The sequence below is a fragment of the Triticum dicoccoides genome, chromosome 4A (genome assembly GCF_002162155.2).
Source record: "Triticum dicoccoides isolate Atlit2015 ecotype Zavitan chromosome 4A, WEW_v2.0, whole genome shotgun sequence".
Lineage (NCBI taxonomy): Eukaryota > Viridiplantae > Streptophyta > Magnoliopsida > Poales > Poaceae > Triticum > Triticum dicoccoides.
This window is the reverse complement of record NC_041386.1, coordinates 741,371,598-741,385,717: the sequence shown is the minus strand read 5'-3', so window position 1 is coordinate 741,385,717 and position 14,120 is coordinate 741,371,598. Positions and strand designations below refer to the sequence as shown.

Sequence of the window (14,120 nt, the reverse complement as noted above, 5' to 3'; positions counted from 1 at the left end):
AAAAAGATAAAACTAACAAGAAAAAGAAAAACCAGGAACAAAGCAACATAAAAAAAACTGCAACCTCCCAGATGGTTTCCCAAAACCGGCAAAAAAAGTGAGTTTGTTCCCATGTACTCCCTCTGTAAACTAACTACTTTGGTGATCTAAACGGTGTTCCAGAAGGGTCCTAAAGCTGGAGTATTGTACCCCATCTGTTTCTTTTCTTTCATTTTTTTGAATAATTCAAAAACTGTTCAATATCTTTAAAAATTGTTCTGAATCTCAAAACATCTGCGCCATGGTAGCAGGCGTAGTTAAGCAGAAAGACTATCTTGGTCATCCGAGTAATTCACCTCCGGAAAAATAAAGAGGAAACTGTCTTAATATTGTTCAGGTATTGTAGCTTCACTGTGCAGTTACGTCTTCACTCTCTCACACATTCATTAGCTCACATGTTTTGGCTGGCCTAAGTCTAGCGTTACACTTCAGTCTCTTGCAAAAACAGTAGCCTCTCAACACTAGTCTCGTGTTACAATTCAAGAAAGGCGTGTCCCCTACACTACACTCATACGCTGCGCTGCTTAACACAGTCCTACGTTTATACAAACAGAATCTACATTGCAGAATATTAACTTGATACAAGTAGAATCTACATGCACCACGCGCCCACCGGCAGCGCCATGTACCGTATGCACACGATCAGCGCACCGATTTCCATAGCCCTGCAGATCCAATGATCAGGGTGAGTTCAGACAAGTGTTTTCCATCACGACATGATCTATCTAACTAGCCTGAGCGTGTGGACATGGAGTTCACCAGAGCTCATGGGACTGCTCGGATTTTGGTTAGTATTTTGAACATTGAGTATGTCCCGGATGTGGTTAAGTGGGCTTATCGAGGCAGAGTTTATGATCTAGATATTGAGTTTGAGGATCTGAGCCTTCTGGTTGCGCCGGCTCATGATTCTGATATGGATATGCACGAGAGTGATGGCGGAGCGGGGGTACAGGAGTTGCCGGTTGAGGACCCTGGACGACAGTCCAAGGGGCCGGGGCCCGAGCTGGCGTCGACCGGGGATGGAGCAGTCTCACCCACCATGGTACCTTCGACGACTCTGAGATTTGGGTCTTTTGAGCCTCACTCTGCTCCCCCGAGGCTCTGGAGTGATCGGGTTGAGTCCGAGGAGGCGTTTGAGCTTGAGCTACCGGCTTTGGGGTTGGAGGGTGCTGTGGACACGATTCCTGGGGGTCGGCAGGAGGCCACTCCCCTTCGTGCTCAGCACACGATACCTTCTCAGGAGCTGCCGCAGCTTCTCGTACCTAGCTTGTCGGGGAGTGACCTGGGGTAGGCGGCCTCGGGGTGCTCTCCTATTGCTAAGGAAGGAGACTCGGGGAAGGTGGCTTCCGAGTCTTTTTCTTCGCCGGGAGGGGGTCTGGGGCAGGTGGCCTCGGATAACTCTTCCCCCGTCGCGTCTGCCTGTCGGCTGATGCCGGCTTTGCCTTCGGGAGGCGGCTCGGGGCAGGTGGCCTGGAAGCCTCCTTCTCTTCTAGGGCCTGTACGGGTGGCTTCACCGGTGCTGGGTGGGGAGCGAGGGCAAGTGGCTCTTGTTCGGTCTCCACCTCTCACCCTGCCGGCATCGCCAGGCGAGGCGCGCCTCGAGTCGGCGGTGAGTGCTTTGCCTCTCTCGGGCGAGGCCGTGGGTGAGCCCGTGCAGTTGGATCGGCCTGTTGGTTGGGGAGCGGCAGGAGGCCAGACCCCGACCGCGATTTCTCGGGAGGAGGTCATCGCGTTTGGAGGGATTCAGGATCCGGTTTCTGAGGGACGCCGGATGAGCGGACGTCTCCACACCCAGCCTGATGTGGACGACATTCAGCAGCAGTGCGCCATGACGGCGGCCAAGCTTCGTGACGTAGAGGTCACTACTGGTATGTCGGTCAATACCTCTAATTCCATTTTGCATTTTTCAAATGATGAGATTGTTCAAAATGCAAATCAATTAGGAGTTTCGTTGGGTAGTAATACACTGAAATCTCTAATAACAGAAGTAATAACAGAAGTTTCCCCTGGTGACTGTCCAGGCCTTGTCCCGTGGTATTTCTGACCATACGTCGTTATTTGTCGACTCTGGTGCACCCACCCACCCGGGGAACAAAAATGTGTTCTCCTTTGAGATGGCTTGGTTTGAACGAGATGGCTTCCTGGATCTCGTGGCCAGAGAGTGGGCTAAGGATTCAGGAGGGAGGACCGCGCTTCAGCGCTGGCAGAATAAGATAGGCACTTGAGGAGCTTCCTACGTGGGTGGGCTAAGCATCTGAGTGAGATTTATAAGGTCGAAAAAGAAAAGCTCCTTGCCCTTATACGGTCTCTGGATGTAAAAGCAGAAACCACGATATTGCCGGCTGCGGAGTTTCATGCCAAGCTCGAGGCGGAATTGCGGCTGAAAGAACTTCTTAGAGAAGAAGAGTTGAAGTGGGCGTTGCGGGCCAAGGTCCGGCGAGTAGTCCAGGGGGACGCGAACACGCAATTCTTTCACATGATCGCTAACAGTAAGCATCGAAAGAAGAGGATCTTTCAGCTTGAGCAAGATGAGGATACGATTGTAGGACAGGAAAACCTAAAATTGTACATTATCGAGTACTATAAGCAGCTGTTTGGCCCTCCAGAAGAGAACTGTGTGTCTCTGGACGAGTCAAGGGTTGAGGATATTCCTCAGCTCACAGCGGTGGAGAATGATATTCTTGTGGCTCCTTTCTCGGAGAAAGAGGTGCTGGAGGCCATCTCGCAAATGAAGAATAACAATGCGCCGGGTCCTGATGGTTTCCCAGCGGAATTTTATAAGAAGTGCTGGCATATCATTAAAGGGGATTTGTTGCCTATGTTTAATGATTTGTTTGCTGGACAGCTTCATCTTTTCCAGCTCAATTTTGGAACGATTACCCTTCTTCCTAAGAAAACAGAGGCTGTGAAAATTGAGCAATTCAGGCCAATCTGTCTTCTTAATGTTAGTTTCAAAATTTTCACCAAGGTCGGGACCAATAGACTCACACAGATTGCGCATACTGTTGTGCAGCCTACCCAATCTGCTTTCATGCCAGACAAGAATATCCTTGACGGGGTAGTGGTCCTTCATGAAGCGCTCCATGAAATCCACACGAAAAAACTGGATGGGGATGTTTTCAAAGTGGATTTCGAAAAAGCGTACGACAAGGTCAAATGGCCATTCCTTCAATAGACCTTGCGTATGAAGGGTTTTGATGAGGCTTGGCGACGCCAGGTAGAATCCTTTACGCAAAAAGGGAGTGTTGGAATTAAAGTAAATGATGATATTGGGCACTATTTCCAGACACACAAGGGTCTGAGGCAAGGAGATCCAATGTCCCCTGTTTTTTCAACATTGTGGTTGACATGTTGGCAATCCTAATAGGTCGGGCAAAGGAGGCCGGTCAGGTGGGAGGCTTGGTGCCCAACCTAGTTGATGGGGGGGGGGGGGTGTCCATTCTGCAGTACGCTGATGATACTATCATCTTTATGGAGCATGACCTGGCAAAAGCGAGAAATATGAAGCTGGTGCTTTGCTTATTTGAACAATTGTCTAGGTTAAAGATTAACTTTCATAAAAGCGAATTGTTCTGCTTTGGTAGAGCCAAGGAGGACCAGGAGGCTTATAGGCAATTGTTTGGATGTGAATTAGGGGCTTTACCTTTCACCTACCTAGGTATACCTATTCACCATCGTAAGCTTACAAACCGAGAGTGGAAATGCATTGAGGATCGGTTTGAAAAGAAACTTAGTTGCTGGAAGGGCAAACTTCTGTCATATGGAGGCCGGTTAATTCTTATTAATTCGGTACTCACGAGTATGCCGATGTTCCTACTATCTTTCTTTGAGGTTCCAGTTGGGGTTAGGAAAAGACTGGACTTCTACCGATCAATATTTTTTTGGCAGAGTGATGAACTTAAGAGAAAGTATAGACTCGCCAAGTGGGATGTCATTTGTCGACCAAAGGACCAAGGGGGGTTGGGTATCGAAAATCTTGAGGTCAAGAACAGATGCCTGCTTAGTAAGTGGCTGTATAAGCTTTCGGGTCCGACTGACGCAACTTGGGCGCAGATTCTTCGTAACAAGTATCTGCAGTCCAAAACTTTTTCACAGGTGACAGTGAGACCAACTGATTCGCCGTTTTGAAAGGGGCTTGTGAGAGTCAAGTCAACCTTCTTTAATAGAACAAAGTTTATTGTCGGTGATGGCAATGACACACGTTTCTGGGAGGACACTTGGCTGGGTGATACACCATTAGCAATACAGTACCCAACCTTGTATCGTATTGTCCAGCGACGTGATGCGCTAGTTGCAACGATTATGCAGTCCAATCCCCTTAATATTCAGTTTCGGCGGGTGCTTGTTGGTGAGAGATGGGAAGCTTGGCTCCATCTGGTGCGTAGACTGATGAAAGTCCAGCTAGCTCAACAGCCCGATCAGCTATGTTGGAAGCTTACTAGGAATGGACAATTTACTGTAAAGTCGATGTACAACGATGTCATCAACTCCACTGTTATTCCTAGTACCAAACATGTTTGGAAAGTAAAAGTGCCTTTGAAAATTAAAGTGTTTATGTGGTTTGTCCATAAACAGGTAATTTTAACAAAGGACAACTTGGTCAAGCGCAATTGGACTGGATCTACTAGGTGTAGCTTCTGTAATCATGACGAGACCATTAAGCATCTCTTCCTTGACTGTCCTTTGGCGAGAATTCTGTGGCGCTCTGTGCAAATTGCTTTTAACATTACTCCTCCGAGTACGGTTGGGTCGTTATTTGGAACGTGGCTGGATGGGATAGAGTCCGATACAGCTAGACATATTCGTGTAGGAGTGTATGTGTTGTTATGGTCAATTCGGAACTGCAGAAATGATTTGGTTTTTAACAGAATAACTACTATTTATTTTTTGCAGGTTATATTCCGTGCTACGGCGCTGATCCGTATGTGGTCCTTACTCACTCCAACGGAGGTCAGTGAGCGTTTGGTTACTGGATCTGTCCGGTGGAAGATGGTAGCGCGGGATATCTTCAACCGGTTTGGTTCGCGGTCATGTAATAGGATAGGCAATTAGTTTTCCTATCTTTATTTTACAAGCCGGTTGTGGCTTGTGGTATGTTCTTGGTTTAACATCGAGGCCCTAGGTGAGCTTGCTTTTATTTTGTTGAAGACTATACGATTTTGTTGAACCTATTTTATTTATTAAGGTGGCTGTATGCATCATTCTAATGCAGAGGACGGGGAGTCCCCCTTTTCGAAAAAAAAATCTAACTAGTTACTAGGTCCCGTAGCAGGATGTGGGTGACGCAGGGGTGTCGTTCTCTTGCTGCAATGTAACGATCTCAAACACAGGACACTGAGTGTGGCTGACTTAGGACCGAAAATCTCCGTCAGAAACATAGGACACCAGAAATTATGTTGACAGGTAAAAAGACAGAGATCAGTGGATTCTTATCTTGCCCCATCAATTTGAGAGAATCTTCGATGACTCTAAGGGGCACCTTTACAGACGCGGCGATGCGAGTGACTTAAGCCATGGCACTAGCCAGACAATAATTCTAATTATCAGCCAGGAATCCCAGGATACAGTTAACACCGAATTCAGTCAAAAACCCTTTTCTTTTCCCCTTGCAATGACAAAATGTTGCAGTTTGGTAGGCAGAGACGTACTGCAGATATGGTCGGCGGCGCCATGAGCTCCTCGACGAGCTGGTCCATCCAGAAGCCTTGTCATTGTGGGCGACCCTGCTCTAGGCCGCAAAATGTCGATTTCGGCCGAATTTCGGCCATCTCGGCTTGAGGCGAAAAGTATATGTAGGCCGAAATTGCTCAAATTTGGTAAATTTTGGTCAAATTTAAGTCAAATTGCAGTTAAAATTTAGTCAAATTTCAGCCGAAAATTTTGAAAATGGCCGAAATTCGGCCATCTCGGCCTAGGGCGGAAAAAAGCTCAAACCGAAAATCAAAACACAGGCTCTAGCACAGCGGCAAGAGGGGAGCCTCCTGCAGTTCTGTCCGAGTCATTTTCTTTGAACTCTGAGCATGCCAGCAACACCGGGACGCCCAACCGACGTGGACGAACATGAACACCTAAAAGTTACAATCTCGTTCCTCGGGAGAGCCGCTTCCTCGCCGACCTTGAATCCACCGAGATGCTCCTTGTCACCGTCTGCTGGGCACTCGACTGCATCTTGTGGTACAGTTTGCTTGACTTGTGCATCAGGGCGTAAATGCACCGTATCAACTATGAACAGGCCACCAAGCTACAAGCAGACAGGTGCAGAGCAAAATTTACAACCTGGTCTCTCGGCTTCAGAGAACGGGCGACAGAGACAAGCATGATCCACCCAGTCAGCCTGATGCTCCAGGATGCTGCATGCGTTGGTTTTTGGTTATCTGTCATTCACCAAACAAACAATGACAAGTACGTACCTTGGAAATACGTATGCCATCTAGTTTTGCATCTCGATGTCCGCCCTTGAATCGACGGGGAAGACTAAAATGGCACAAGCTGAAGAAACACCGACACATTTCCAAGAGCTGCTGCCCACCAAACTAGTCATTCGTCACTTTCTCTCACAATTTGCTCCCTCCCCAGCACGTCCAGAATTGTCCATAAGACTGGTAGCACAAGCAAAATATGGCAGTACCAGCATGGATATAATAGATCAGTACGTAGTTCAACAGAGAAATCTGTACATAATGATAATGCCTGTAGATCTCAAACAGCAGGAAATGAGCAACCAGAAAGACCAGCTAGCATGCCCCCAAGGTCAGAGGGAGCAGGCTTTCTAGACCATCATGCAAGGAAAATGGTCTGAACTCTGAAGCAGTACTGCAGTACGCCAAATATCTCATTACGGGTGTGAATGATAAAAGATACCTCCAGTTATTACATGGTACGTAAGATCACACAAGACATAAAGATTACAGGAGATAATAGCAAAACAGGACAGCACTAAGTGATGGAATAACGTGCAAATTAGACTATGAATTGTTCAGTCAATGGATGATAATAGCATGAATAAGAAGATAAGATAACCAACATCACGATTACAAAAAACATCGTCAGTGACAGTGGTGGAGTGCAAGAAGGCAATGCGTGAAGCAATCAGTAAAGCAGGCGACAGACAGACCGAGGGGATTAACACCGGCCCGTGAAGTAGAAGACAGTTTGGGCTGCAGGATGAGCCAGGCTGAAGCACTCCACCTCGTAACAGCTTGCTGGAGGGCCTGCTATTAAGAAAAGTTTGTAATCAATGGAATATTTCAAGGATTCAAAAGTTTAATGATGTGCATATATATTACGAAAGACTATATATCTTTGTGCAAAGATGGCCGACGGGAGCTAATTTACCTTTCCGTTTATTTGTAGCTGGGAATCTAGATCACACTATAAATTCCTTCCAGCGGATATGCGCGATCTTTGGCCAACTTTCTCCCTCAGGTGCTCGGCAGCTCTCCTTCAATAGCTCACAACCCCATATACATATGTGCTGGAGGGAGGATGGCAAGTCTGGTAAAGATGATATGTTGGGGCAATCATAGATGTCAAGCTTCTTCAGATTGGAGAAGCACTTCAGATTTGTTGGCAGGGAAATCATTTGACAATTACAGAATCTTAGGGTCTTGACTGCTGCGAAATTTTTGCATTCTTCCAATGAAACAATTGGTTCCTTGCATCCTTCAAGAGAGAGAAATGCTGGAACTGAGAAACCTTCAGCCGAGAGCATGTTGTTGAGTATTACAGGACTGCTAACAAAGAGTGAGTACTGGACTTGAAACTGTGAGATACACTCAGGGGTAGGACTGGACGCTCGAGCGAGCTTTTCGGCTCGGCCCGAAACTCGCTCCAGCTCGGCCCGACTCAGCTCGGCCCGACAAGAATATAGGCCGAGCCGAGCTGCATATTTCGGCCCGTTCGACGACCGAGCCGAGCCGGTTTTTGCTCGGTCCAGCTCGGTGGCTCGTTTCGCAGCCCAGTTAAGTTTCTTTAGATAATTTTCAGCCCATTGTCTAGCAACAGCAGCCAGCCTACATGAGCAGCCCAAGCCCACTACAGAGCACCCCGACTCATATGTGCCTCCCCTGGCGAGCGAATGCACCCGACGCTGCTTAGGGTTTGCGCCTTGCCGCGCCGCCGCTGTCCTGCCAGTGCCACCACTCGACATCGTCCTACTCGCCGCACCCGATGCTGGATGGCTCGCCGTCGACTCCGACGTGGTACGTGCCCTTTCGCCGCTGCACCGGATGCCGCCGTTCGTCGCTCCATGATTTCACCTCCAGGCCTCCACCATCCCCAAATCTCTTCCCTTTTCTCTCTGTTGATCTATGCTGCTGACGACAGAGTGGTTTGAAATGTAGTTGCTGTTCAAAATTCTGTTGCTCGGATGTATTGATGGACTGTTGTTGTCGAAAATTCAGTTTGCTCTGTCGTTGATAGACTGTTGCTGTCGAGAATGCAGTTAGCTCTCTTTATTGATCGAGCTGCTCGGGCTGGACCGAGCCAGAGGCAAAACGAGCCGAGCCTCTAGAAACAGGCTCGTTCAACTAACGAGCCGAGCCGAGCCCGGCTCGCTTTAGGCGAGCCAAAGCCGGGCTCGGGCTGAACTCGGCTCGGCTCGGCTCGTGTCCAGCCCTACTCAGGGGTGAGCTTCGGAACATCAAACAAATGTACACTGTGAAGTTGCAGGGAAGACAATCCTTCAAGTGTACATAAATCTGGCAAGTTATACAGTACCAATGATTTAACAGAGGTGAGACTACCAACAGACAAGCATGCGGTGCTTCTGCAATCGTATATGCTAATATCATTTATGTGTGGCCAGTCAGTAGAGAGGAAGTCAGCTGCAAGCACACAACTGGATATAGAGAGCTTCTCAATGGATAATGGCAAACATTTGGCTCCACTTGCCAACTCTAAAGAAGGGCAGGAAGTCAAGTGAACATGTGAAAGAGAGGTAGCAGCTCGTAAGCCCCCTAATGACCTGAGAGACCAGCAATATACAATGAACAAACGGCCAAGATTTGTCAAATGTTGGAGAACCTCTTCCGAAGGAAGTGTAGTTAAAGTCATGATCTCATTTAAGTCCAAACTTTCCAGTGAAGCCAGGCCATCAAGGCATACAGCTAAAGCTCCATTTGTAATACTGCAAGAGAAGAGATAAAGATTACGAAGTCCTGATGGTGAAACCAGCGGCAGCACAATGCTCCTTCCATACATGAGGCACATCCTCTGCTCGTGACAGTATATCCATGCCTTGATGATATCCTCTTTTGCCAATATTTCATCTTGCTCTCCTTTTAGAGCACTTACAAGGTGTTGAACATTTGACACATCAGCATGCATAAATATCATCAGCTGGTTCATAAATGAATGTTCCCGTGAGAGTACCCTCTTGATATCTGATCCTGCATCCAACCCCCAAATTAAACCAAGCTGTGATGCCAAGTGGTCTATCCTCATGATCTCTCTCTGGTCACTATTTTCCAGCACATCGTTGGAAGTAAATATAAGCAGTGGGCAATTACTCAGACATAAATATGTAAGCCCTAGTGGAAGACAAGGTAATGCCTTCAGGTTTGGCACATTGACGAGTGAAAGCGAAGAACAATTCCCAAATAGCCCAGTATTGGATGGTAGGCTTTGTAATGCGCTACAGTTAGCAAACCTTAAAGATACCAAATTCTCAAAATAAGAACCGTTAAGTAACCAGCTTGGATATTGTGAAGACTTGTAACCGTCAATTGTAAGGCTCCCAAGTTGACGCGGTGGCATCAGGCCTTCTAGAATCTCCAAATGCAAACTATCCTCTGCATTGGTGTTATTCTGGCAACACCATTCAAGTCGCAAGCTGCCAAGATGACTTTTCTGATGCAGCTTCGATTCTAAGGCTTGATCTTTCCCAGTGACATTCTCAAGATTTGTGACACTTAAACTGCCACGGATCTCGTTCAGATCCCTCAGCTGTTGCAATTCATATCCCATTTTCTTTTGCAAAGAAAATTTCTTAACTTGTTGAAGCGAAGTTAGCTTGCCAATGTTAGGAATTTGAGGCGCTGCTTTTCTGTTTGAATCATATGTTCCATAATCATACCAGTCAAGATGTCGTAACTTCCTTAAGTTGCAGAGTTTACCAGGCAAACTCTCAACTTTATCATTTACCAGAAGTAACTGCAAGTGGTAAAGAGTACACAATGATCTTGGCAATTCAGAAATCAGTGTTCTGATGATGTTCAGATACCGAAGGTGCTTCAACTCACCAACAGATTCTGGCAACTTACTACTGCCATAAGATGACAAATGTAGTACACGCAATTTCTTCAAATTCTGTAGTATCTGACTAAAAAGGTCACTTACATCATCCATTAGAGGGTCTATGCAGATCATAGTGCGTAAATGATTTAGGTTGCAGATACTTTGCTTGTGTTGCGTCATACTATGAACACGAACAGAGATATGTCTAACAGTGGATGGTATTTCTGTCACCTTATCATCTTCCAATCTGAAGTAGACCCCTTTGCTGAGTAATTCTGCCAGATCATGAAGGAGATCATGCATAGCATAGTATTTCTTATTAACTGGTTGAAAGAATGAAACAGAGATCATCTCCTTGAAGCAGTCCCTCCCAATATCTTCCACTCTCTTGTTTTGGTTGCACGAATCAATGAGACCCTCTGCCATCCAAAGATGAACTAACTCATCAATTAAATACTTGTGGCCTTTTGGAAACAAGCCGCAATATAGGAAGCACTTCTGCAGACGTGGATCTAACTTCTCATAACTCCACAACAGAGCACTCATCGGATCAGTTAAGTTGTCAATCTTTATATTAAGAGCATCCTTCCATGCATATATATCTGTTTCCCCTTTCAACTGGGAACCCACAGCTTTTGCTGCCAAAGGAGATTGTCCAAGCCTTTTAGCAATCTTCTCTGCAAAATCTTCGAGCCTTTCACATGGTAGTGGATTTCTGATTTCTTGTCCAGCGAATGCGTGATGCTTGAAGAGTGCCAAGAAGTGAGTATCTTCCATGTTTTCCAGAGGACACACTTCACAGCAGAGAGCAGCTGGAAATCTATCCCGTCGAGAAGTTACCAAAACTATGCTTCCGGTCTGTTGGGAAACAAGAGGAGCCAACAGTAGGTCCCATTCCTTCTCACTGCCAGGTTCAAACCAAACGTCATCCAACACAAGCAGGAATTTTCTTGATGCCTGGAGTATCTCTGTCAACTTGCACTGCAGGGTATCAAGGTTATTAATGTGTGGGCATTCCCCCTTAGAGGCAGACTCGATGATCTCCCGTGTATGACGGCGGACATCAAGTTTGCGTGAGATGCTTACCCACATTCTCACATCAAAACATCCTTTTACCCTCTCATCATTATAGACAAGCTGTGCCAAGGTGGACTTTCCCATCCCTCCAGCCCCAACAATGGCCAAACCTGAGTACATTGTTGTACTAGACTCAGTAGTAGCAGATGTTTTGGTAAGAAGATGTATTATATGATCGCGATCATTATCACGACCAATCACTTTGAAAGGTGGTGCTGATGTGGTCTCAGGAACATGAGCTGATGGTATGGCAGGGCTCTCTGCATTATAACTACCAGGTAAACACAGGAGTTGATGGAAGTCCTTGGCTTTCGCTAGGGTAGCCTTCAATTCCTTAAGATGACGAATTAACTTTCTGTTCTCGGAGCTCAGATTGGACAGCCTGCTTGATGCAGCACGCAAAGGCTTCATTAGAGTGTTGCTGATGGAGGAGGCATTGGCTTGCAAGGAATCCTTCCCCCTTGCTTGGCGCTTGAGGAGGTTGTAATCACTCTCGTCCAGCAAGTCTTCGGCCAGGTAGAGTGCTTCTTTGAGTTCCTGAAGCCATTTGTCCAAATTCAGCCTGTGGTTTCCCTTGTCTGCTGCTTCAGTCAACAGCTTGAGTTGTGGAAAGATAGTGGTCTCTAGTTCACGGAGCTCGTGTGCCATGTCCACTCCAAGGCATGTTGAAGCATTAGCAAGGAGCTTCTTCAAGAGTGGTGACGCGGCCAATTTTAAGCTAACGCTTAAGGCAGCGCTAGCTAAAGCCACTTCCATCGGATTGCAGCGTTTGCTTTTTGGGTGTATATACCTAGGGAAGGGAGTTTTGTTTGTTTTGTGGATGCACAGATCTTGGGTGTGGAAAGATAAATTATGGGAAACAAGTAGAAGAACCTTAAAGGCAGACTTCTCCTTGTCTAAGGTGAGGGTGACTAGGCTGAAGAGAGTAGGTGTGTATGGAGATGAACAAGTTTACAATGATAAATAGGAGCAAAAACTATGAAACAATTTCCCCTTCTTTTTTTGGGTTTTTTGGGTGTGGAATGGCCCGAATAAAATGAGAGACGGGCACAAGAATTGCTTCTGGACGTGATGATAGATGAAAAACCTGTTAGAGTAGGAATTTACAGGATAAATTAGTCAACTGCATGGAACAGAGATAAGAAAAAAGAAACCTACTGGCATGTGTGCAGACAATTGCAAAAATCAAGGATAATATTTCTGAGAGTGGGTAATGACCTGAATAAATGATAGACGAACAATCAAAGTGCTTCTGGATCGCAGGTAGAAACAATCCGTTAATAAGCAATGGATGAACACCTGTTGGAGTGGGAAATTATGAGATAAATTAGGTGGTTGCAATAAGGAAGAAAATAAACAGAAGCCTACAGCCAGATTCGTAGAGGAAAACAGACGAGAATAGTGGTGAGCTTACACAGATGAAGAAGTGAGAAGCAGCGTTGTAGGAGCCAGCGGAGCTATGAGGCAAGGTTGAAGTAAAGGCAGATCGTAGGAGCTAACAATGTTGTGTTGCAAGAGAATGAGAGACAGACATCCCCAAACAGCAGGTTAACAAGTCTATAGCAGATCTGATCCACCCACTTGCCCTTTTTTTAAGTTTAGCTGATCTGGACTTGCTAATAAACTAACCAGTAACCAACACGGACACAGCTCACTGATTGATAATCGAAGTATGAAGTAGCAGAGAACAACATTGTGTGACTAAATACAAACAACCAGATGGTAAAAAAAATCTTTTGCTTTCTGTCCATCACCATCACTGGCTCTTCATGCTTTCCATGAACCTTGCATCCACAAAGAAAGTAGGAAATTTCTAGCTAATGCACATATCACTAAATATATAATAATCATCATTGATATAACAGCCAGCTTTTAAATGAATGCACTTACCTAAGAACTAATTATTTTTATAGTTTCAACAAGCACAGGCTGACAGTTGAGCTATCTCCACTCAGTAAGAAACATCTCTCGTCTCATAGCACATTTGGAGCCGTAACCTCTCGCTTTTCCAAATCTGTTACTAGCAATGTTCCATGGTCTCCAATGTAGTCACCCGGTACACAGTTGGTGACTGTAATAAGAACTGGAGAGGCAATCTGACAAACTGGTGTGTGCTCCTCATTTTCTTCTTCTCTTAGTCCTTCCTTGTCTAGCATTTTTCTCTTCTTAGGATTTGGTTGCCATCGACAAGCAGCCATTGTATTGATCTCACGTCTGAGAATTGTGGACAATAACACTTACATGGCATTCCCTGTTTTACCCACTGAATTACTTTCTGTCCTGCACACCTAAAAGTAGAAAACATGAAAGCATGCCTCTGTAAAGTCCAGCGTATATAGTTAAGATATCAGAAATTCCTTTGCAGCAAGAAATATGATATACCAGAAAGAAAATTTGGGTATCATTAATCGGTGGTATAAACTAAGAAGGGAGTGTCCGTTGGCAGGTATCCATCCATCCGACTACGCAACTAACGCAGGCCAGAACGAATAAACCCACTGGGACAAGGGCCATGCGGATGGGAAGTGGATCTTATCTAGTACCAACTGGGAGAGATTCCAACCGGTCAACAGGTCAATAGTCGATCTGATCCAGCTACCTGCCCTTTTTTAAGTTTTGCTGACTGGACCTGCTAATAAACTAACTAGTAACCAATGTGAACAGTGGACAGGGCTCACTAATCGATAATTATAGTACATAACGTAAGCTAGACACATCTTTCATGTTATGACATATCACATAATGGAGTATTTTGTACCAAAATCTTC

General features: G+C 45.8%; 1 protein-coding gene across 1 annotated transcript; it reads right to left on the bottom strand.

Moving 5' to 3' along the window:
- Positions 1-6,669: 6,669 nt before the first annotated feature.
- On the bottom strand, positions 6,670-12,868 carry LOC119288323 (putative disease resistance RPP13-like protein 1). Its single transcript, XM_037567944.1, has 5 exons — positions 12,767-12,868; positions 12,571-12,651; positions 8,666-12,439; positions 7,375-7,820; positions 6,670-7,253 (listed from the first exon to the last, which is right to left on the bottom strand). The coding sequence occupies exons 3-4, from the start codon at positions 12,106-12,108 to the stop codon at positions 7,406-7,408; spliced, it is 3,858 nt and encodes a 1,285-aa protein (XP_037423841.1). The 5' UTR covers positions 12,109-12,439; positions 12,571-12,651; positions 12,767-12,868; the 3' UTR covers positions 6,670-7,253; positions 7,375-7,405.
- Positions 12,869-14,120: the final 1,252 nt, after the last annotated feature.

Coding starts and splice junctions, on each gene's coding strand:
- LOC119288323 (XM_037567944.1), bottom strand. CDS start 12,108: ATGGAAGTGGCTTTAGCTAGCGCTGCCTTAAGCGTTAGCTTAAAATTG. Junction 7,821..8,665: donor TTTGATGTTCCGAAGCTCAC/CCCTGAGTAGGG, acceptor GTCCAGTCCTAC/CCCTGAGTGTATCTCACAGT.